The following is a 23,691-nucleotide window of genomic DNA, read 5'->3' as shown; positions in this document are numbered from 1 at the left end:
CCTCTTCCCCCAACTGTGTTTATTTTGGCATCTTCTGTAGGTTCAAAAAACAGGTGCTATGTCTTGAAACTATTCCAGATTCACAGGTGTATCTCTTCTTAGATTCAATTTTGAGGTATTAACACTTACATTTTGGCCAAAAGGTCCACATGAACCTTAAAGAAAGTTGAGACCTGTTTTTCCCACTTAATTTCCAACTAGCACCATGCCGTATGCTAAAATCAGTCTGTAAAGCTTTTGTACTTGAATATGCAAATTGATGAATAATGACATATATGTACAATGTAAGCTGATATATCTGCATTATACAGGAGCTAATGTCAATAAAAATTATACCTTTTAGTAACAATATTGTAAAGTAAAAGTACAGTGTAAAAATGACTTTTTTACTATATATTTTAACAAACACAAGTACTTCAGACCTGTGCTTTGATCATTATTAAGTGTGGATCCAGGATTTTAAAGAAGGGGTCCCCCTGGCAAGACAATGTTAGAAGTGGGACTTGTAAAAGGTCTATGAATTAACCATATTGTAGCTCCATGTGACGAACCCAGGCCCCTTCCCTCTAAATCTGCCTTTTATTGATACTATAATAGCATTACAAAATGTATATGCAGGAAATGTAGTTGCATATATACAAAATATTTCTTAATTTGCAGAAATTTCCAAAAATTTACATTGTCCATGGTTGATGAAATAATACTAAATGAAATGATTTCTATTGTCATTAAAGATAACAGATGTGCATACAAAGGAAAATCGTACAGTCCCGGACAGAAATGGAATGATGGCTGTGATTATGAATGTGTATGTCAAGATGGAGCCACTGGACGTTACCAATGTTATAATAGGTTCGTAAAATTGTTTTTGAAACAAATTTTACCTGATCACTTACACAATTACTTGCTATTTAAACATATAAAATAAAAATGCAAGATACAATGTATGCTTGAACGTTGGTCTAGGACAAATTTATCATTTTTTTTTGTATTTCTTTCAATTCAATCAACTTCATCATGAAGATAAATAAATTTATGATGGGTTGAAAAAATTTATGGTTGCAGTCAATGCAGTGCAGTATTTTTCCCAAAGTGTTTATGAAAGTACCACAGTTACTTGCTATTTATGGCAACTTGAATTTCAAAAAAAAAATAAATTTAGCAAACATTGCTTACTTTTTTTTACAAATGTTTGCCCCATAATAATGTGATGTAGCCAAACTTTAGGACCTCCTCATCTAAACATTGCAAGGGACCACAAAGTACAAGCCAAGTTCTAATTTGACTAATTTATATGTTATTCCACAGTTATATGCTCCTAAACGCAGAAAAAAAATCTTTGAAGTTGTACTATACAGTTATGATGCGTAATAATGAATAAAATAGACAAATTTAATAATGGTTTTCACCTCAAAATAAAAGGTACAATGCATACTTGAAGGATATATTACGACAAATTTAAGCACAAAAAAAATCTTTTTAAAATTCAACATTTTTGTCATATTTTCACTTAAAAATTGCCATAGCCTAGTCTGTTTTTGTTTGGTTTCTTTCACATTATTAACATATTTACCCCCATTCTCCTTTCATTCATGATTTGCTGAACTCAGTTATTTTTTGAAGATTGTGCATACATGTACATGTACATGGACATATTCTTTTATATTTTAATGGTTATTGCTGCTTTCTGAAGAGATCCAACCACATTCAAGAGTTAATGATTATCATTTTCTAATTGTCCAGTAGCAAATATTTTAAGCATATTCTGAACAACACTGATGACTAATTTTTTTTTATTATACCTTAAAATATTTCTAATTCATTTGAGAAAGTGTAATGCTATTTACATTTTTACAGGTGCCCTGTGTACTACAACCTACCATCATTGTGTACCCTTGTTAGAAAGCCAGGAGAATGTTGTTTACAACCTGTCTGTAATTTTAATCCATCTATTCAGAAATTTGAATCAGCAGGGAAAGGACAAAACCAGCAAGGAATTGGTATGTGTTTTCATTCAAATGCACACTTATATTTTATTAAGGATGTTCACTGCTCTGATTTGAAAATAACAAGCTTTTTAAAAGACTGCTTAAAAATTGATAGTACAAATGTATATAAATTAACGGAACTTAAAAAACAGAAAATAATGAAAGATTGTGTTCTCCTTTTTTGAGATATAGGCCTATGAAAATTTGGCTGGATATGATTCTCTCTAGATTTTCCATATATTTAACATTGACACCCATTTTTTTTCAAAAAATATGAAAAATAATAAAAGAAAATGTATAAGATTTAAAAAAAATGGGTGTTAAATCTATATGTGATAAAATTATGAAAAGAAAAGAAGGGGTTAGCGGGCAAAATTTTTAATGGCACCACATGGACAAAACCAGAGGATTCTGAATATCTGACAAAAAGTCAAAACAAGATTAGCAGACATCTTTTAAAGAAGAAAGGAAAAAGGACAAATAATTCAAGCACTGTATACATTCAGATGAGATATGAAGAAGTGATAACACTGTTGAAATGCAGTAGTCTGGACTTCTTTTGTATGAAATTATGTTTGAAATTTGTATTTGGAAGATCTGTTGCCAGTTGGATTTGAAGAAAGTCTGTATTCTTCTAAATGTTGAAACTTGTTCTACATAAATGTGCGCAAGTTTATTTCTACTCAGCAACACAAAATTATTATATGTTATTTTTTAGACTTGTTATTTAAATTTCATTGATATTTTGCAGATGTCTGTGTATACAAGGGAAAACAATATTACCAAGACCAGAGTTGGACTGATGGATGTGACTACCAGTGCACATGTACTAATTCTAAAACAGGTCTCTACCAGTGTGAACAATTGTAAGTCTTTAAATATTTCAGTATTAAAGATTGCTAGATTTTCCAAAAAAGAGAGTTCATACATTTCTTAAAATAAAAAAATGGATCGAAATTAAATTCTATGGAAGTTTTATAATTTAGCTTTACAATAGTTTACTATGATGGATCACTGAAAGATATTTCTGTTTATGAAATCTTAGAGTTAATTGACTCATCTTTCTTTGGAAGTACCATTAGTTGTAGAGCCAGGTGAGCTATCGCTCTTGGCTTCCATTATCGTGTCTGACATCATCATTGTCTGTCATAGTCAACATTGAAAAAAATCGTCGCCCTTGAAACTGGAGGGCAAGTTGCAATCAAACTTCGACTAAATGATCCTAAAGATATTTAGATTAAAATTTGTTATTTTGATCCTGCAAATCTTCCAACATGGCTGTCATGGCTAAAAGTAGAATATAGAGAAAAATGCAAGTAATAGACAGGCAGAAACTGTACAGTGCAAATATGACTGACCGAAAGTGTCAGACAACTTTTCTAGGGGTCATAGGGTATGTTGTTTAAATCGTCATAGATTGTAAACTAACTTAAAATTGAACTATGTTTTCAGATGTCCATCATATTCTGTTCTCCCCCAGATCTGTCATTTAGAACAGACACCAGGACAATGTTGTAAGAAACCAGTATGTGAATTTACACAACAGGCTGGTACCTTCTCTGGTAACGGAATGATCAGTGGAAATGGAACCAGTAAGTTTAAAAGTTGTAGAACTATTTTCCTGGTAACATAATTTACCAGCTTCCCCATTCCCTAAACATTTGCTAAAATCTTAAAAAATTTAAATATCAAAATGCTGTGGCCTAATTGTCTGTAGGTATGTCCCAAAATTAGTTTCAGTTCTCTTTCTTTAGTTTGCCTCAACTAAATGTTATGAGACTTATACACAATGCTTATTACTACAAAACACACATCAAGTTTGAATTTGGGTTGCGTCACTTTTACCGTTCTTGAGTTATGACCCTTTATACATGAACAAAATTGCTGAATTTCCATTCACTAATTTAGTTTGCCTCAACCAAACATTTTGAAACTAATACTTAATGCTTATTACCACAAAACTCGATCCAGTTTGAATTTGGGTGCTCTAGTTATGTCCCTTTATAACGTTATATGCAAGTGAGGGCATCATCTGTTTCCCATGGACATGATGGACACATTTCGCCATTTATTTTATGTTGAATTCCACGCAAGGATGATTAGCCGGTTGCTTTTATCTTAATATCTATCTACTTACTTGTGAAGAGATACTGCATGGTTCTTCATTCTATGATGAAAACTTTAAACATTTAAACTTTTTTACTGATATGTCATGTATGTATATTTCTAGGAGTTCCCATACCATATTTCACTAGAATTTGTATTGTCTATGTACATTTATTTTATTTGGAAAAATCCTTTATAGGCATGCAGGCACCATTCTCTACTGGACCCTGTGTTGATTTGGTAACTTGCTCTACATATGGAAATAATGTGTGTACACAGTATAAAGATTGGGCCATGAAAAACTGCAGGAAGACATGTAACTTATGTAAGTAATCTGCATTTAAAACAAGACAAGGCCTTGGTATATTTTGAATTTGTCCAAAAAACTTTGTATAAAATGGCCTCTTAGGTCAAATATGTCATGTACATGTACCGGGTATGTCAATTTCATCATGTTTATGCATCCTGCAATTTTCATTAAAATTAAGACAATAATGAAAGGCTTGAAAAATTTACCATTTCATTAATTTTTTTAATTTCAACTTGTGACCAACAAACCCCTTAAGAGATTTATGACATGGTTTTTTTTTATGTGCAAAGGGTATGGTGCTTTCTCAACACGAGGAATCATATGTATTGTCCCCAATCCAACCAGATCTAATTGTGTATTTATACGTCCAGCACAGTTTAAATCAGAGGTCCTTTCACCATTTGTTCTTATATCTGAAGATTCCTTTCTCTTAATTCTTACACGATTTATCCTTTTCCTGGCCTGTTGATTATTTTTATTAAATCAACGTGTGGTTCATTTGATCTCAGTTCTTCATTGGTCAAAATTGCATTATGACGTCCAATTTTCTTGCTTTCCTCTGAATTTCCTATTGTGACGTCATGAAAAGAGGCGACCATGCCTGATGACGTCACATAGAAAGAACACATCTTTTTGCAGATCATTCGAAAGAAAGGATTGAATTTGTCTGCATATCGTTTAAAAATCATTAGAGAAACAGATTCCACCACAAAATCTTGTGCAATACGATATTTATCCACTCGCGACAGTGAAATTTTAGTTGTCTCGAGTGGATAAATATCGTATCACACTTGATACAGTGGTAGAATCTATATTTACACCAGTCAACCTTAGGGTTAAGATTGTGATTAACAAAAGATATTAAAATGTGATAATTGCAAAGATAAAGATGACCTAAATAGATTAGTTGTTGTTGTAGTACTACAATATATGTACTTAAATTAAACTGTAAATTCAGAAATTATTGCAAATAATATTGTGACTGGGTGAGGATCACAGTAATAAGAACTCACATTCTGATACATATATATTTATGCAGATTTTCCTAACATCACAATAATTAATCTCATAAGGAGTTCTTGCTCTTTCGTGATGTCTTTTACCAATATTTTACGTTTTTGCCTATTATCTTGAAAAACTTTAAGTGATAGATGAGATAGACACTTTGAATAGCAAAAATGATCAACAAAATAAGTCAAATGTTGCCAAATCGTTAGGATGGCCTTTAAAGGAGTGATTGCTCTTAAATGGCAATTTGTTTGTGTTTTTGGCAAAAACTAAAGAAGATAGAGAGAAACTGTAAACAGAAAAAATGATCAGCAATACAAGATCAACTAAAAAGAGATTTTTGTCATGAATTCTATTCTAGTCCACAATGTTGGAGAGTGTCCATTGTTGAAGATGCACATAGACCTAGGTGAGCTACACAGGCTCTTAAGAGCTTCTAGTTTTTCCAGATTTTTTATAATATTCATTTGGATATACAAAACGTTTCTGTACCTCTGAAAAATAAATATGATATACAGCAACAAATGACAACCACTGAATTACAGGCTCCAGAGTGACTTGGGACAGGCAGTCAACATTTGATGATCAGTGTTATATAACAATGCATCTGTATCTAAATAAACTTTAATTTTTTTTTTCATGTTTTAGGTCCAAGCACACAAACTTCAGGAACAAACGGTAAGAAATTTTTATTTTGGAGACATATCATATCTGTCAATATTAGCCTTGATAAACTCCATCTTGTTTTCAGAACTATAGATAATCTCTCAATATATATGTATGTTACAAGATTTATTGTAGTAATGATTATTATTGTCATTATCATTATGTTCATTATTATTATATTTATGATGCTGTTATTTTTATACGACGGCAAAAAAATTTTTGTGGTCGTATATTGGTATGACGTTGGCGTCGTCGTCGTCCGGCGTCGTCGTCGTCCGGCGTCGTCGTCCGAAGACGCATTAGTTTTCTCACTCTAACTTTAGTTTAAGTGAATGGATCTCTATGAAATTTTACCATAAGGTTCAATACCACAAAAGGAAGGTGGGGATTGATTTTGGGGGTTATGGTACCAACAGTTAAGGAATTAGGGGCCAAAAAGGGGCCAAAAATAAGCATTTTCTAGTTTCCAGACAATAACTGTGGAACGGTGTATGGATCTCTCTGAAATTATACTACAAGTTTCCATACCACAAAGGGATGGTTAGGATTTGCTTTGGGGGGTTATTGCTCAAACCGTTTAAGAATTTGGGGCAAAAAAGGGGGGAAAACAAGGTTGTCCTCATTAATGGACAAATACTTTAGTACAAAACATAATTTAAAACACAAAGCAGTGTAAGGGAGATAAATCAAATACATCATTGAAATTATCCCCCTTACACTGCTTTTAAATTATGTATAAAGTAATGGTTAATGAACAATTAAGATAATTTAAAACAGTGTAAGGGAGGTAATCCAAATACAACGTTTTGGTTACTTCCCTTACACTGCTTTTAAATTATGTTTAAAGAAATGCATATTTATAAAGGAAGACCAGTATGGCACATTAGATTTGTAAAATCTTTGACCACATTTATTTATTTGTTATGTCAAATCTAACCGTGTATTTAGATTTTTAATTTTGGGTCCAGTTTTCAAATTGGTCTACATTAAGGTCCAAAGGGTCCAAAATTAAACTTTGTTTGATTTTAACAAAAATTGAATATATGGGGTTCTTTGATATGCTGAATCTAAACATGTATTTAGATTTTTGATTTTTGGCCCAGTTTTCAAGTTGGTCCAAATTGGGGTCCAAAATTAAACTTTGTTTGATTTCAACAAAAATTGAGTTATTTGGGTTCTTTGATATGCCAAATCTAACCGTGTAATTAGATTTTTAATTTTGGGTCCCGTTTTTTAGATTGGTCTACATTAAGGTCCAAAATAAAACTTTGTTTGATTTCAACAAAAATTGAATATATGGGGTTCTTTGATATGCTGAATCTTACCATGTATTTAGATTTTTTATTTGTGGGCCTGCTATCAAATTGGTTCATATTGTGGTCAAAAGGGTCCAAAATTAAACTTTGTTTGATTTCATCAAAAATTGAATTATTGGGGTTCTTTGATATGCCAAATCTAACCGTGTTTTTAGATTTTTAATTTTGGGTCCCATTTTTTAAATTGGTCTACATTAAGGTCCAAAGGGTCCAAAATTAAACTTAGTTTGATTTTAACAAAAATTGAATTCTTGGGGTACTTTGATATGCTGAATCTAAACATGTGTTTAGATTTTTGATTATGGGACCAGTTTTTAAGTTTGTCCAAGTTGGGGTCCAAAATTAAACTTTGTTTGATTTCAACAAAAATTGAATATATGGGGTTCTTTGATATGCTGAATCTAACCATGTATTTTGATTTTGGACATTGGACCATAATATGTAAATTAAAAAAATTGAAGTTCTTAGACCACATTCTTTCTGTGTCAGAAACCTATGCTGTGTCAAATATTTAATCACAATCCAAATTCAGAGCTGTATCAAGCTTGAATGTTGTGTCCATACTTGCCCCAACTGTTCAGGGTTCGACCTCTGCGGTCGTATCAAGCTGCGCCCAGCGAAGTATTTTATTGTATTTTGGAAAAGATCAGAAAACAAATTAAAGTGATAACTTCTAAATGAAATAATAAATAGGTAGGTTTGGAACACTTTTATAATTGAAATTTTTAAATTTCAACATTAGAGTAGAATGCATTGAGTGTGTAGATAAAGGTAGAATATTAGGTTGGATATAGGAAGATGTGGTATGAGTGCCAATGAGACAACTCTCCATCCAAGTAACAATTTATAAAAGTAAACAATTATAGGTCAAGGTACAGCTTGCTTGTTAGCTAAACCGTGAAGTCATTATTAGGTTAGGTATACTAGTCCTACAGACATATAGATTGGTTATCTGTCAGACTAGTCTACTCTTAAAGGAGGGTAGTTTACCTCACCTAATAATGACTTCACGGTTCAGCTTGCAAGCAAGTTAACCAAAGATATTACCTTTACCTACACACTCAATGCATTCTGCTGTAAAATAGAGTTCAATGATGCAGCCAGATTCTATCTGCGAGTGTATTCTTCATCATTGCATCATCATCAAAATCTAAAAGAATTTTGATACCTAGCCTGATATGGTAAAATAAGGCAGTGATTGCTTTAAAAAAAATATTTTTAATTACTATAGTCAAAAATGACAGATCACTGGACTCTCATGAAAATATCTATTGAGAAAACCTACCATGTATACATTTTTGCATTTTTTTTTCTAAAGGAAAATAATTCACAACATCAAAAATAACATTTTTTAACGATATTGATAAAAGTTACAAGTTAAGTGGATTTCTCTTTGAAATTTGCAAAATACAGGATAGATGAATGAAAGACACTTGACACTTTTGAAATATAATTGAATTTCCATGCAGTCTGCTTACAAAATTTGATGTATCAGTTATCATGTGTTTCAGATCGTTGTGTATACAAAGGAACATCATATAAACAGGGACAAGTTTGGTCCCCAAAATGTGACGAGAGATGTTCCTGTGAAAATGCCAGATATGGTTATTATAGATGTGTCAACACGTAAGTTTGTAAAACATGATAATTTTCAAAAATTTCAAGTATATGTGTAAATATTGCTGATAAAAAAATTTGGGATTGTGAAATATGAAACCCACACTTATAAAATTACCAAATGCAACTTATCACAATTCCCAAATTTTTACTTGAGAGGAATAACATGACACATGCCACTAGTTGGGCAGGAACTGCTTACCCTTTTGGTGCACCTGCTGAGTTCATTATGTGTTATTGCAGGGGTTTGTGTTGTTGAATCTTAAGTTTTCTCTGTCGTTCTCTGTGGACTGTTGTTTATCTGTTTGTCTTATTTCTTTAGGCCATGTTTACGTTTGTTAAAAAAAACATCTAGAGATCAACTTATTGTATTCAACAGTAGACAGATGTCTATACAATAATGTATATCAGAGGAAGGAATTTATTTTTATATCATATGTTGATAATTTTAAAAATCCTCATGAAGGTCCTGTAGAACTATAAAGAGCCTGTCCATGAGGAAACCATGCAAAACAGTCAGGAAGCCGGATTAGCTAATCTTCATAAAATCTTGTTTATAGTTTAACCTTAGTCCTAATACCACTTCTATTGTAAATACATATGCCTGTTTTTATTCTATTTATATATCTTGGTGGTAGGGAGTGCCACTTCAATTCCTTCAACTTTCATGTGAAAATCAATAGAAAATACAAAAAATAATCATTTCAATAAATTTTACCATTTTTCCATTTCTTTAGGTGTCCCACATACACAAATTTACCATCAGGATGTAATCGTATAACACCAAACGGTGCATGTTGTCAAAAGATACAGTGTACAAATGGAGTGTTTCTGACGTCTGCTACAAACAGCTTTTCTCTTGGAGGTGGAGGTGGAATTCAAATCATCAATCAAAATCCAAATTTGTTCCCCATACCCACAATACCTGGACAGCAACAAGGAGGTTCAGGAACAGGAATTATGCCACCAACAATTGGTAAACTTTACATCAGTGATACAATAATAAAACTACAGTATTACACTTCTGATTCATAGAATAATGGAATATAATGATTGTTTTGAGTTTTGGCGAACATTTCACAGACACTTCCACTTTAGTATCTAATGGCATTGTGCATCTCTTTTTTAACCTGTATGTTTTTTGGGTTTCCCGTAGCAAACATCGATGTTCCTAAGTTGTAAAAGAGAGGCAAAAGATACTAAAGATACTATACTTTGAAAACAAACTGACAACATAATGGCAAAAAACTAAAAACAAACAAGATACAAACAACAGTTTACAAAACACAACATAGAAAACTAAAGACCAAACAATATGAATGAAAAAAGGGTGATCATCTATTATCAGCAACTTCTCTTAAAATAGATAACCTTATTTCATTGAAACTTTCTTGTATCATGCCATTTTGCATCATCTTATCTATATTTATTGATCCAAATAATTATGAGGGTTTTACTTGGCAAATATGGACAATGCCATATCTTTACAATTTTTTTGGATATATTGTACACATTTATTATTTATTTTACAGCAGGATGTCTTTATGATGGACAATGCCATATCTATACAATTTTTATATGACCGCAAAAAAATTTTTGTGGTCGTATATTGGTATGACGTTGGCGTCGTCGTCGTCGTCGTCCGAAGACACATTAGTTTTCGCACTCTAACTTTAGTTTAAGTGAATGGATCTCAATGAAATTTTACCATAAGGTTCAATACCACAAAAGGAAGGTGGGGATTGATTTTGGGGGTTATGGTACCCACAGTTAAGGAATTAATGGCCAAAAAGGGGCCAAAAATAAGCATTTTTGTAACTTACAGACATAACTTGTGTGTAAGTGTATGGATCTCTCTGACATTGTACCACAAGGTTCCATATCACAAAGGGAATGCTGGGATTGATTTTGGGGGTAATTGCCTCCAAATTTTAGGAATTAGGGGCCAAAAAGGGGCAAATAAACAAGCATTTTTCTAGTTTCGTGACAATAACTTGTGTGTAACTGTATGGATCTCTCTGACATTGTATCACAAGGTTCCATATCACAAAGGGAATGCTGGGATTGATTTTGGGGGTAATTGCCTCAAAATTTTAGGAATTAGGGGCCAAAAAGGGGCAAAAAACAAGCATTTTTCTAGTTTAATGACAACAACTTGTGTGTAAGTGTATGGATCTTTATGAAATTGTACTACAAGGTTCCATATCACAAAGGGAAAGCTGGAATTGAGTTTGGGGGTAATTGCCCAAAAAGTGTAGGAATAAGGGGCCAAAAAGGGGCCAAAAATAAGTATTTTAGTTTCCAGACAATAACTTGTGTTCAAATGTATGGATCTCTCTGAAATTGTACTGCAAGGTACCATACCACAAAAGGAAGGCTGGGATTGATTTTGGGGGTAATTCCCTCAAAATTTTAGTAATTAGGGGCCATAAAAGGGCAAAAAAACAAGCATTTTTCTAGTTTCAGGACAATAACTTGTGTGTAAGTGTATGGATCTTTATGAAATTGTACTGCAAGGTTTCATATCACAAAGGGAAAGCTGGGTTTGAGTTTGGGGGTTATTGCCCTAAACGTTTAGGAATTTGGGGCCAAAAAGGGGCCAAAAAACAAGCATTTTTCTAGTTTCCAGACAATAACTTGTGTTCAAGTGTATGGATACTTCTGAAATTGTACTGCAAGGTACCATACCACAAAGGGAAAGCTGGGATTAAGTTTGGGGGTGATGAATCATAAGGGGTTTAAAAAATTGGGGAGATTTTTTTTCCTTTTTTTTCTTTAAAATTTTCCATTTTAAATTGGTTATTTCTGATTTATATATAAAAGCAAATAATAATGATATGGTTTGAATAGGTAAATTAAAAAATTTTAAGTTCTTAGACCACTTTCATTCTGTGTGAGAAACCTATGCTGTGTCAAATATTTAATTACAATCCAAATTCAGTGCTGTATCAAGCTTGAATGTTGTGTCCATACTTGCCCCAACTGTTCAGGGTTCGACCTCTGCGGTCGTATCAAGCTGCGCCCTAGCGGAGCATTTTATTTTGGATATATTGTACACATTTATTATTTATTTTACAGCGGGATGTCTTTATGATGGACAAGTCTATTCACAAAATCAGGCATGGATGGTTGGATGTTCCAAATACTGTGTTTGTGTAGATGCTTCCAAAGGCCAATTGTCATGCAGGGAAAGGCAAGTCTTTTCTGTTAAGAGTAAATGTAAATCATGAAGAAATGGGTATGTGAATTTTTTAAGATATAATATAGATAGCTATTATTTCTTGAAAGATTTAGACCTATTTATAATAGTTTGTTGTTAATCTCAAATTTAGTTTTAAAAAAAAACTATTGAACATCACTTTTGAATTATATTGAATCATGCATCTTTCTATAAACATCCCAACCATACTCTAAAGAGGATGACTACATTTGAAAATGTCTATTTCTTCAGTCAATAATCAAATAATGAGGTCTAGAAATATTTTTTTTACACAAGAATATGCAAAATGTCAGAAAAATTTTGGGATAATTGTTATTAATGGTGATGAAACAAAAAAATATAGTGTTAACAACACAAATGTTAAATTTCAGATGTCCAAAATACACAAACATGTCACCAACCTGTGTAATGAGCACCGACCTAAATGATCCTTGCTGTACTGCTCCAAAATGTACCTACGATGCAAATCTTGGTAAAGTACCTCAACCATTACCAACGTTTGGAAAGTCTTCACTGACATACTCAGTTGTCTCCCCTAAGACTGGAGCAACCCAAAACATGGGATATACTAATGCACATATTCCCTTGATAAACACAGTTCCCACACCTCAACCGCCCACTGTTGATCCTGGAAAATTGTCTGCTGGAGGTTAGTTTAGCACTTTATATAATGTACTGTGGATTCATTTATTGTTGTGAAAACCAATTTTTGTGGATTGGGAATTTTCTTTTATCACAGATATTTAATTAGTGGATATGCCATTTAAGTCTGCATACAAATCTTTTCGCTTATTTGAACTACGTTGAACATTTAAATTTGTGGTTAATTTATACCAACAAAATCCTCAAACATTAGTATCCCACGAATAACATGAATCCACAGTCTTCAAACAAAGTACATATTTTGTATTCTCATATGTCTCATAATTGTTGGTAAGCGGTAAGCCATTTTAATCATATTACAGTTGAACTAAGACTGTGTAATTTACTAAGACTGTGTAATTTCTGCATAATATTTAAGTTTGCTTGAATTTTAGTTGAACCATGAATTCTTGACATATCATTATGTTTTTAATATTTATTTACAAAAATCTCCATCCATTGATGATCAGGTGAGTTTCCCCTGAAACTCATTTTGCATTTATTTCCTATCTTATAAGATCATGTTGAATCAGTTTTTATGTAAAAAAATATAATATTCAACCTCTTTCACAGGAAACACCTGCCGTATATTACATGTTGGAAATCAGATATACAAAATTGCAGGAAATCATATTCCTTTTTATGATGTTTCATGGAAAATTAATACCACAAAAAACACGAAAAACAAGAAAAAACGGAATGAGTTTCTGTGCAAATGAACTTAAATTGAAAGTTTGGATTCATTTTTATATTGATTATTTTTATTATTGGTTTTGTTATTGTTATTGAAGACTTTGTCCTCATATAAGCTGTAATAAATATACATGTATATATAAATATAGAAACTAATTTTTATCTTGAGTTATGTCCCTTTATAATGTTATATGCAAGCAGGGGCATCATTTGTGTCCATTTACTTTAGTCAATTTATATTTACTTACCTGTTCCACTGATTAACCATCTGTAATTACAGGCTTCTATTAAACTTTATACATTTCTTGTACATTTTATTTAATTCAAGAAAGTAAATGTAATTTCTCAACTTTAATTTTGTGATACATTTCAGGATTCTGTGATTATAATGGTAAACGTTACAACGTAGGAGAGACTTGGGAGGTTGGCTGTCAGTATAACTGTATATGTGATGACGGTATAACAGGTCATTACAAATGTGTAGAAAAGTATGTACCCTGACATTTTCAATATTCATATGGAATGTTTTGTTCTTTCTGTTAGAATACACGGTTTTGCTTTTGATTTTAAATTTACATCAAGTTGTCAAATGTTGACATTTATTTATACCCCCTCTTCAAAAATGAAAGTGGTATATTGATTTACGTCTGATCGTCCATTCTTCAATTCTTCTTTTTGAAGGTTGGTACTACCTTTCTCGTAAACTACAAATCAGATCTACCTGAAATTTGATATCAAGCTTTATGTGAGCATTCTATAATGTTTGATGCATTTTCAGATTCAATACTTATCCACTCCGGTTTACCAAATACTTATATGTTCTTACACATAACAACATATGTATAAAATTTGGTCTTATTTTTGGATAAAGATTGCATGAAATGCAATCAAAACCCTATGATCCTGACTTAATATCTAAATCTTCCAAACTTTGTCACTACTTTTGAGATACACAAAATATAGTGCATTGGTCATAATATTCTAAACATCCTATCCATGAACATTTCAAGAAATTTATCAATGAAATATATACTCAGATATTCAAGTTATAAAAGGATGTTATACTTTGTCAAGAAAATTACACAACTTTTCCAAGGTGCAGGAATCTAATATCTGTTCTAAAAATATCAATGATGTTATTGTTTAAGTAATCTTTAAAATTGGAGTTATCTTCCTTTGTCCATAATTGTAGTTGTATCAACTACAACCAATGCTTTATACAATGCAATGCTTAATTTTACTTTCCACTCATAAATTAAAGCAATCTTTACCCTTTAGTGCCCACAGGCACTTAGATTCTCAGGAACTGAAAATAAGAGATACCTTTAATATATATTTGATAACAAGCTTTATGTATAAAGCATGCTTTACTGTGAGATGCTTTTCTAGATGCGTACCTCATTCATTTCTTATTAACTGAATACTTATACATTCTTACACATAATGGACATGTATCAAATATTGGTCACATTTTCTCAAAGAACAACAAATCAAGGCTATCTAAAATATGAAATCAAACTTCATGTAAGCTTGCTTTACTGGGGGTTGAGTTTTAACATCTTTCACTTATCAACTTCCTGTTTGATGAAAACTTATAACAGGGGTATCATTTGTGAGTAATTGCTCACAGTTAAATTTGTTTTTCTTTGTCTTGATGTTATACAGCTACATATTTATCATATGAAAATGAATTTAAGTTATTATTTTATCCTGAAACATATCAGAGACACCATTATTAGGTTGCCTGAGTGGAAAGGGGTATGATATTCCTCATCATGTTGAATCATTTATCTATCACACTTTATAATTTAGTGAGATAAATCGCTGTAAATGTCACATCGCTCTTTTTATTTTTTTTAGGTGTGTCCACTATACAAATTTGCCACCAAAATGCTATCTTCTTCAAGATCCATTAAATCCATGTTGTAAAAAACCTGAATGTCCAGTTGATCCACAATATGAAATTATCACAGGAGTAAGGACAACACCATCATCCAAACAGGGTAAGAATTTTGGGATTAAGATTATATTCATGCAATCAAAAACCATATGTGGCTAGCTTGATAGTTATCTAGTTATCTATATTCCAGACTTTATTACTACGTTTGAGATAAACAAAAACATAGTGCATGGAGCACAACATTCTATACATAAACATTTCAATAAGTTTATTAGACATAGACATAATTTGTATGATGAATCTAATTATCAATGATGTCATATCTAAATTTGGAGTTATCTATCATTTCAAAATAAGGAGATGTTGTATGATTGCCAATGGGACTACTATCAACCAAAGTTCAGATGAAGTGTATGGAAGCAATTATAGGCAACCGTACGGCCTTCAACAATGAGAAAAAACATAAATTGCTAATAACTGTAGTTGAACCAAATACAAGTATGGATAAATAGTATTGGCCTTTCAAAGCTTTTCAATGCAATGTTTAATTTTTAGTTCCAACTGCAAAATGAATACAATTTTTACCCTGCAGTGCCTGCAAGCACTTTGATTACATTAATTGATGTCATCTTATATCCAATTATATCATCTTTTGATTGAGTCTTAGTTTTATGTATTACCCATTCAATTTTGATAGAACTGTAGTGTAAAGTTTGATATGTAATTCATTTATTTTCGTTGATTCCAATTTTTGTGAATTGAACAAAAATTGTATTTTCGTGGATATTTGAATTCCTGGTTTTGTGGAAGTCTGCATACAAGCCTATAGAATATTTGCACTTAGTTGAACCTTCAAATTCGTGGTTTACCTATACCCACAAAATCCTGGAAAACTTTTATCCCATGAATAAGAATGAATTCACAGTACTCCAAAGTATTAAAATACATACGAGGAACAGCATATGTAAAATGGTATCATTCCTTGACCTGCTCTTAGATGTCATCAAGGGATGGTTGATTGATTGATTGTTGGTGTTTGACACATGTTAGGACTATTTGCTATCTTTAGTGGAGGAAGCCGGATTGCCTGGAGAGAACCACTGACCTTCAGAAAAACTAACAATCCTATTCATTTAAGATAAGAATTGAATGCACCTGCCATGTGCGAGGTTGGAAATAACAATTCAGTGTTGACAAGCTAGTGATTGCTGTAGATGAACTACTTAGACCACTTGGCCACAGAGGCCCCTGGCTGGTATTGAAGTCTCAGTGTGATAAATGATAAGGCCTCTATAGAAAAAAAATCTCATAATCTGTAAAAGTGAAAATGTGATATTGACTCGCACCATGTTATTATTTTTACTGCTATATTATTTATGCCTCAGATGTTAATTCTATGTAATTTATTTCTCTATTATTCTCAAAATCTTTACTTTGGATAAAATATACAAGAATTGTATCTGTTGCATAAACTTATGTTGAAAAGTGTGAAACTTGAGTCATGTGTAAAATCTATGAGAATTAGATTACAACCTCATTATAACATTTATTTTTCTGTAGGAGTATGTACTTACAAAGAACAATACTACCAACAAGGACAAACTTGGTATGATGGTTGTAGTTACAGATGTACCTGTGAAGATGCTGAGAACGGCATTTACAGATGTCTAAGTCGGTATGCATCCTAACATTTTGCATTTTCACAAATGATGTAAAAAGATTTTTAGGGCTTGAATGGTGTATTACTCAGGGATCATTATTGAGTAATTTCCAAGGGTTGAGCTTAAAAAATAAATACAGTTTATGAAAAAATATTTATAGAATTTTCACATTTTGCAATATATGTGTCTTCAAAGTGTATGTAACTTATTGTATAACAAAAAAAATAGAAGTTAATTATAATCTAAAAAATTATAGTGATTACGAAATTATTTTCCAAACTTATCTCAAATAATCTAAAAATTGATGGTTAATACTATGAACAAAAAGAGTTGTGCTAAAAATTCAAGGGATATCTGTTACCTATTCTATTTAGATGTATTTACACTTGTATGCAAATTTGTCTGCCATTACTGAAAATCCTGCACATTCCCATAAAATTTGCATCACAATTTAAAAAATTTGACTTCATAAAAATTTTAAAGTGATAATTGCATGAATGTAAGTAAATGTACAATTTGCTTTAAGCGATTGTATAAGTTTATAGTAAAATTGATTTTTTTGTAAAATGAAATGTGTGTAGGGAAATTGTTCTTTTAATCTTTGAAATGAACTTTGGTAAGCTGTTTCCATGTTTTTATATGCAATCAGCTTAAATGAAAACTGTTTCCATGTTCTAATATTCTATATGCATCTAAATATATATCATATAACTATTTAATAGATGTCCAGAGTATCCATTTAGTTCTGATTCGAAATGTAATCTGATCGCCGATCCTCGTGACCCAACATGCTGTCAAATGAGAGTCTGTTTAAATGAGACTTCAGGAACGCAGTCACCAAATCCAACTCCTGCTATAGTACCACCTGCAAAATATCAGGGAATAGAGACTGGTATCAATGGTAAATAATCCTGTTATACTAATTCACTGCTTCAGAACCTATGGACTATGGGTTGATTTCATTGGTTGAACACCAAAATGAAAATGCCATGGTTGATTTCATTGGTTGAACACCAAAATGAAAATGTCATGGTTGATTTCATTGGTTGAACACCAAAATGAAAATGCCATGGTTGATTTCATTGGTTGAACACCAAAATGAAAATGTCACATCATTCAATGGTTGCATGTTTATTGTTTAGAACATTTTTAACCAATCACCTTGTTTTGGTGTTAACTTTTAAAAATATTTCTCATAATGCTTTAGATTCTGAAAGGTGTGCTTTGCCCTAGAATAACATTGGAGAATAATTTTATTACTGAAAAAAAATGTATAAGAAAAGGGTGTTGGGGATTGAAAGGTCCTAGAAATTTAGCATTAAGGTGGTACCAAACACCTTGACTAAAATTAATTTGGCTCGTTTAATTTTCATAAAATTTTGACAAAATATTTACTTTGAATCTTTGACAAAAATATAAAAATTTCAAAATACTTGAACAACACCCTTTATCGGAAAAATTTCATTTGATATACAGCATTTTGACAAACACTAATTTTAATCATTGAGAAGCTTAATATTTCCTTAACAATAGAACGTGATTAAAATGTTCAGTTGATTTTTACAGAGTTATCTCCCTGTAGTGTTATGTACCACCTTAACCGGGTGATTCTATTACAATAAAGGCATACATAAAGTAAGACATGAATGGAAAAAATAAGTTACAAGGAACCTTTTGTGAATTGTTTATACAACAACTAATGTGAGAATCATTTTCTGATATTGCAAAAAAATGTTATGGAAATGACCAATTGTTGTATAAAGCAATGCTTCTGAATTAAATTGCATTTTCACATTAAATAAACATTACAATGATTTAATCGAATCAACAGTACATTCCATCTGAAGAAAAGGGGATATTGGGGATTGTTATGATAATTTTACTTGAAAACAATATTAATATGTTTGTAGGTAAAAGTAATGTATGTATATACAAAGGTCAGGCATACAAACAAGGGGCTATCTGGGAAGATGGTTGTGATTATACATGTACATGTGAAGATGAATTAAAGGGAGTGTACTCTTGTACAGACAGGTAACAATCTCCTTATAGTTATAAAACTCCAAATGTGTCCAACAATCTATGAGAAATCGTATTTTATGAAAATTTCAGCTCTAACATACAGACTAGATCAAACAGTTTTACCATACCTTCTGATTTTCTATGGAGTCATAAAAAATAAGCATTTTGATAGCACAGAACTCTTCTTTGTAGTATGTTTATTTTGATGTCGTTGTGAAAACAAATAGTGTCAGCACCAGAATAGATGACACTACTACAAAAGAGCGTTGTTTCAAAATTTGATTATCTGAAGAAAAAACCCAGCAATTTCTAAAAATAATTGTAGCCATATAATAAATAGTTACTTTTCATAAAAATTTCTATCAAATGGAAACAAAAATACTGTATTAATATATCTTTGATTGTTATTCATTTAAAAATAATTCTCTGTATTTTGTTGGATGATTTTGTCTTCTGTTTCTATCAGAACTCTTGAAAATTTGTATTTTATGAGGTATATTTAAACCAGATATGTCTGAACCATTTATTCTTGGAAGTGGTCCATTCTATTTGGATATTTTATGAAGGGTTACTTAGGTAAAACAAATTGGTCATACAAAACACATTTTAATCTGACCTCACTTCACCTGAAGCCTGCAGTTTCACAATGAGCAGTGATTTTCACATCTAACAATTGTTAAAAAAAGATGTTGATAAAATTTGAATTGAACTGACCATGGACAAAATGGTTAATACATCACTAATTTCTACTGTAAATATGTGGATTCCTATTTCTACAAAGTCTACAAAAATCCACAGTGTATTGAAAAGCTGTTGTGACTTAAGCTTTTTTTACTTGTTTCCTTACCGTTTTGAACTTTGTGAGGGAGAAACAAAGTTTTATTATGCTAATTTATCCTTTATTTATCGTTAGGTGTCCAGTTTACATCAATCTACAACCTGGTTGTGAGATGGTCAGAGACTTCAGTAATCCATGTTGTAAGAAACCCCAGTGTACAGTTACTGGACCCCCACCTACACGTATCTACTATAATGTAACAAATCTTCCACCAACACTGGCACCTCAATTACGTAAGTTGATATTCAAATGAGTTTTTTCAAATCTAGAGCACAAATTCAAAAGATGACAATGATTTTATATTGATCACAAAGTTGTTCTCTATACTCACCATCAATATTAAATAATTGTAGACAAGACATTATATAAATCAAAGTTAACCCTTCCAACTTCTACTGTAAAGTTCATAAAGTTAGAAATATTCGTGAGAGGGTTTAATTTTCTCTCATTTTGCAATCAAGATAAAAATCATGAAAATATCCCATGTGCACAAATTCGATGTATAAGGCAATTGAGAAATATGAACTTGAAAAAATGCAAAAAAAAATATGTCTGTAACAGGTATGGCATTACAAAATGTGGAATTTAAATCCCACAAAAAATTAATACACTTTACATTTTGACTGTGGATTCATTTATTTTCGTGGGTACCAATTTTCATTTTCTTGGAATGAGAAAAAAAAATAAATTTCATGGATATTTGATTTCGTGATTTTGCAAAAGTTAGCATACATGCTATATAGAAAATATATACTTCATTGAATATTTGAACTCGTGGTTCAACTTTACCAACAAATTCAATGAAAATTGGTATCCCTCAAATAATAATTAATCAACAGTATCTCAAACATCTCGTATTTGAATTACTTCTTGCATGTATGAGATTATTTGAGAATTCTCATAAAAAACATTTAACTCTTGCAAGTTTTCTTTATCAATTAAATTCGAATGATTTTTTTATCTTGAACATTGCAATACTCTTGTATTATCTTATTTCTTCTAACCCATCAAATCAAGTTGCAAGAACTATTGTTAAAAACGATAGATGATGAAATCAAAAGTGTTTCAATTGAAAAAAACATAAATACAATTTTAGGATTAGAACTTTTTATGAAGTATATTGTGAAAGATGCTTCAATGAATTTTGTTTTGAATATAGACTTTTGTGACTGGATAAAGTTGAAGATAAAAATTTTTTGTTCATTGATGTAAAAGTTTATTTTATTAATAAATAAATAATTTTTTTTTTCTTACAGAGTTTTGTGTATACAAGGGAGTACGCTACTTACAAGGCCAGGAATGGGACGATGGATGTAGTTTCAAATGTAGATGTGATGACTCAAGCAGAGGAATATACACTTGTAATCAAAGGTGTGTTAGAGAATCATTTAGGAAATGAATGCTTCTTTTTGTAATTTTATTGGGGTGTAAAGTGTTGTCCGAAGCACATTTTGTATGAAGCGCGGAAGCGCTTCATTCTAAAAATGTGTGCAAGATCAACACTTTTACAGCCCACTTAAATTACAAAAAGAATCATTCATTTCTTGTAATTATATTTTTATGCTTATAAGACCATGAAAAAAAAGTTTTATCAAGTTTTTCTTTTATTTACCTGTGCACTTTTTTGTGGAAGCATGTGTCATCATGAATGTAACATTTTGATTTGATAAGGTTAATTTTTGAATGACATGTGATTGTTGTTGGCTAATCAAACTAATGAATTCTCTTGAAAAATACATGTAATGTAATTATTTAAACATGAAAGCAACTGTGAATTAGCCTTAAAATTATTTGTAAGAAGTGCATTAGTGTCTATTTTGTTTGTTACTGTAATCTCATCTGGCTGATGAGAAAGGGAGAAAGAGAATTATGAATTTTTTGTAAAGGAACAACTGCTACAGGTACCGGAAGGAAAGTGTGGTTGCTGCATGATATCACAAAAAAACTAGACTTAAAAAAAATTCCAAAAGTTGGTTTAAGCAAGTTGTTACTAAAATTTAGGAAGATAAGAAGTTTGAAAGCATAATTTTTCTTAACCATACACAGATTCTGTCTGACCAATGCAGTGTCTTTGGAGTCTTTATGACATAAGTTTTGACCTGTATTTTTCAGTTTGTATAAATAAAAGTCCTATTATTTTTTACATCATCTGATTAATTATTTTGTATTGGGATAGAAGAGCCTTATAAATTTTAAATGATATCAATATTTCAGAGAACAGAAATAGCTGTCCTGGTTTATAAATGTATTATTGAATCTGAATTGTCAGTTGTTAGAATTGAAGTATTTTGATGCACTTTTTATTTGATATTGAGGGATGAAGAAAGAGCTTAAAGCAAAGGGAGAAAGGAATTATTGAATACTTTCAACCCCTGAGATATTATTGTATATATGTGATAATGTTTTGTTAGATGTGCTGCAATTGAAGCAAATATTCAACCTGGATGTACCCTGAAAACAGATCCTAGAGATGCTTGTTGTCTGGCCCAGGTCTGTACAGAAGTTACTCCAACACCAGCTCCAGGATCAACCAATGGACCAACACAGGTGCCAACACTGAAGCCAAATCTGTTCACTGGACAGGTCTATATACCAACCCCATCACGTATACCTGGACAACCAATACCAACTCCTGCTAAACTAGGTAATGTTTTTAGTATTAAGAGTTTGATACTAGCTTACATTGACCCCTTTAGCTTGTCTTTTTGTCTGTTATCCATTTGTCATGAATAATTAATTATAAAATCTCATTTGAAATCACTGGTTCAGTTAAGAAGTACAAATTTCAGTTTTTAGTTTTGTTTTTAATGTTTTTAATGTTTTTTTTCTTCATTGAATGTTCTAGTATCTATAAACTTCACACAAAAGCAGGGGCCTCTGTGGCCAAGTGGTCCAAGTAGTTCATTTATAGCGATCACTAACCAGTGAACAAAGAGGTTGTGAGATTAAACCCCTATCTTTGCAGGTGCGTTTGACTCCCATCTTAATTGACAAGGAATTCCAGTTTTGATGCTGAAGGTTGGTGGTTCTCTTCAGGTTCTCCTGTTCCTCCACCAATAAAAACTGGCCACCACGATATTTCAAGCATGCTGAAAGTGGTCTTAAGCACCAACAATCAATCAATCAATCAAACAAAAACAGTTTTTTTCTTGAGCTTTTAGTTAACAGGCTGATTTTGCAAAAGAAAAAGAATGTACATCTTTAGTGAAAATTTATAATTGACGAAAAGGCAGACGGCAAAAATTGTGAAGTAGAATATGATAAAGCTACATGTAGCTTTGTAACTGGCTTTGTAGTAAAAAGTAAAATCACAAAAATACTGAACTCTGAGGGAAATTCAAAAAAGTAAAACACTGCAAATTTACACTCTCCACATGTTGAGATTCATGAATTTATTTGATGTAATTGATATATAGTAAAGACAAAATTCAATTTATATTGATGGCATAATTATATTGAATATTTTGTAGGTGTCTGCATATACAAAGGTCGTCAGTATTCTCAAGGTCAAAAATTTGATGATGGATGTGACTTTGATTGTGTTTGTTTCAATGCAAATGAAGGAAAATACAGATGTTCTCCAAAGTAAGATTGTTAATTATTCATCTAGAAATTAGAGAAATTAAGAAAGTATTCTTTTGGTGAATCATTAATGTTACAATTATATCCTTTTTTCTTTTTTATGGTTTGTTTTATTGCACCAT

The 23,691-nt window shown here is 31.6% G+C and overlaps 1 protein-coding gene across 1 annotated transcript in view; it reads left to right on the top strand.

Annotated features, from left to right (window-relative positions):
• LOC127702007 (uncharacterized) overlaps positions 1-23,691 on the top strand; it is a 90,194-nt gene that overhangs the window by 12,209 nt on the left and 54,294 nt on the right. The window contains exons 9-27 of the mRNA XM_052205985.1: positions 735-852; positions 1,858-2,000; positions 2,740-2,854; positions 3,441-3,580; positions 4,294-4,419; positions 6,061-6,090; positions 8,906-9,020; positions 9,749-9,987; positions 12,090-12,204; positions 12,603-12,880; positions 13,940-14,054; positions 15,427-15,569; positions 17,027-17,141; positions 17,850-18,028; positions 19,038-19,161; positions 20,063-20,220; positions 21,244-21,358; positions 22,399-22,631; positions 23,458-23,572. Coding sequence (XP_052061945.1) covers positions 735-852; positions 1,858-2,000; positions 2,740-2,854; positions 3,441-3,580; positions 4,294-4,419; positions 6,061-6,090; positions 8,906-9,020; positions 9,749-9,987; positions 12,090-12,204; positions 12,603-12,880; positions 13,940-14,054; positions 15,427-15,569; positions 17,027-17,141; positions 17,850-18,028; positions 19,038-19,161; positions 20,063-20,220; positions 21,244-21,358; positions 22,399-22,631; positions 23,458-23,572 — 2,716 coding nt within the window. The remainder of the gene's footprint in view (positions 1-734; positions 853-1,857; positions 2,001-2,739; positions 2,855-3,440; positions 3,581-4,293; positions 4,420-6,060; positions 6,091-8,905; positions 9,021-9,748; positions 9,988-12,089; positions 12,205-12,602; positions 12,881-13,939; positions 14,055-15,426; positions 15,570-17,026; positions 17,142-17,849; positions 18,029-19,037; positions 19,162-20,062; positions 20,221-21,243; positions 21,359-22,398; positions 22,632-23,457; positions 23,573-23,691) is intronic.

Source organism: Mytilus californianus, unplaced genomic scaffold (genome assembly GCF_021869535.1).
Source record: "Mytilus californianus isolate M0D057914Y unplaced genomic scaffold, xbMytCali1.0.p SCAF_5, whole genome shotgun sequence".
Taxonomy (NCBI): domain Eukaryota; kingdom Metazoa; phylum Mollusca; class Bivalvia; order Mytilida; family Mytilidae; genus Mytilus; species Mytilus californianus.
Note: the sequence above shows the minus strand (reverse complement) of the source record. Positions and strands in the feature narration are given on the sequence as shown.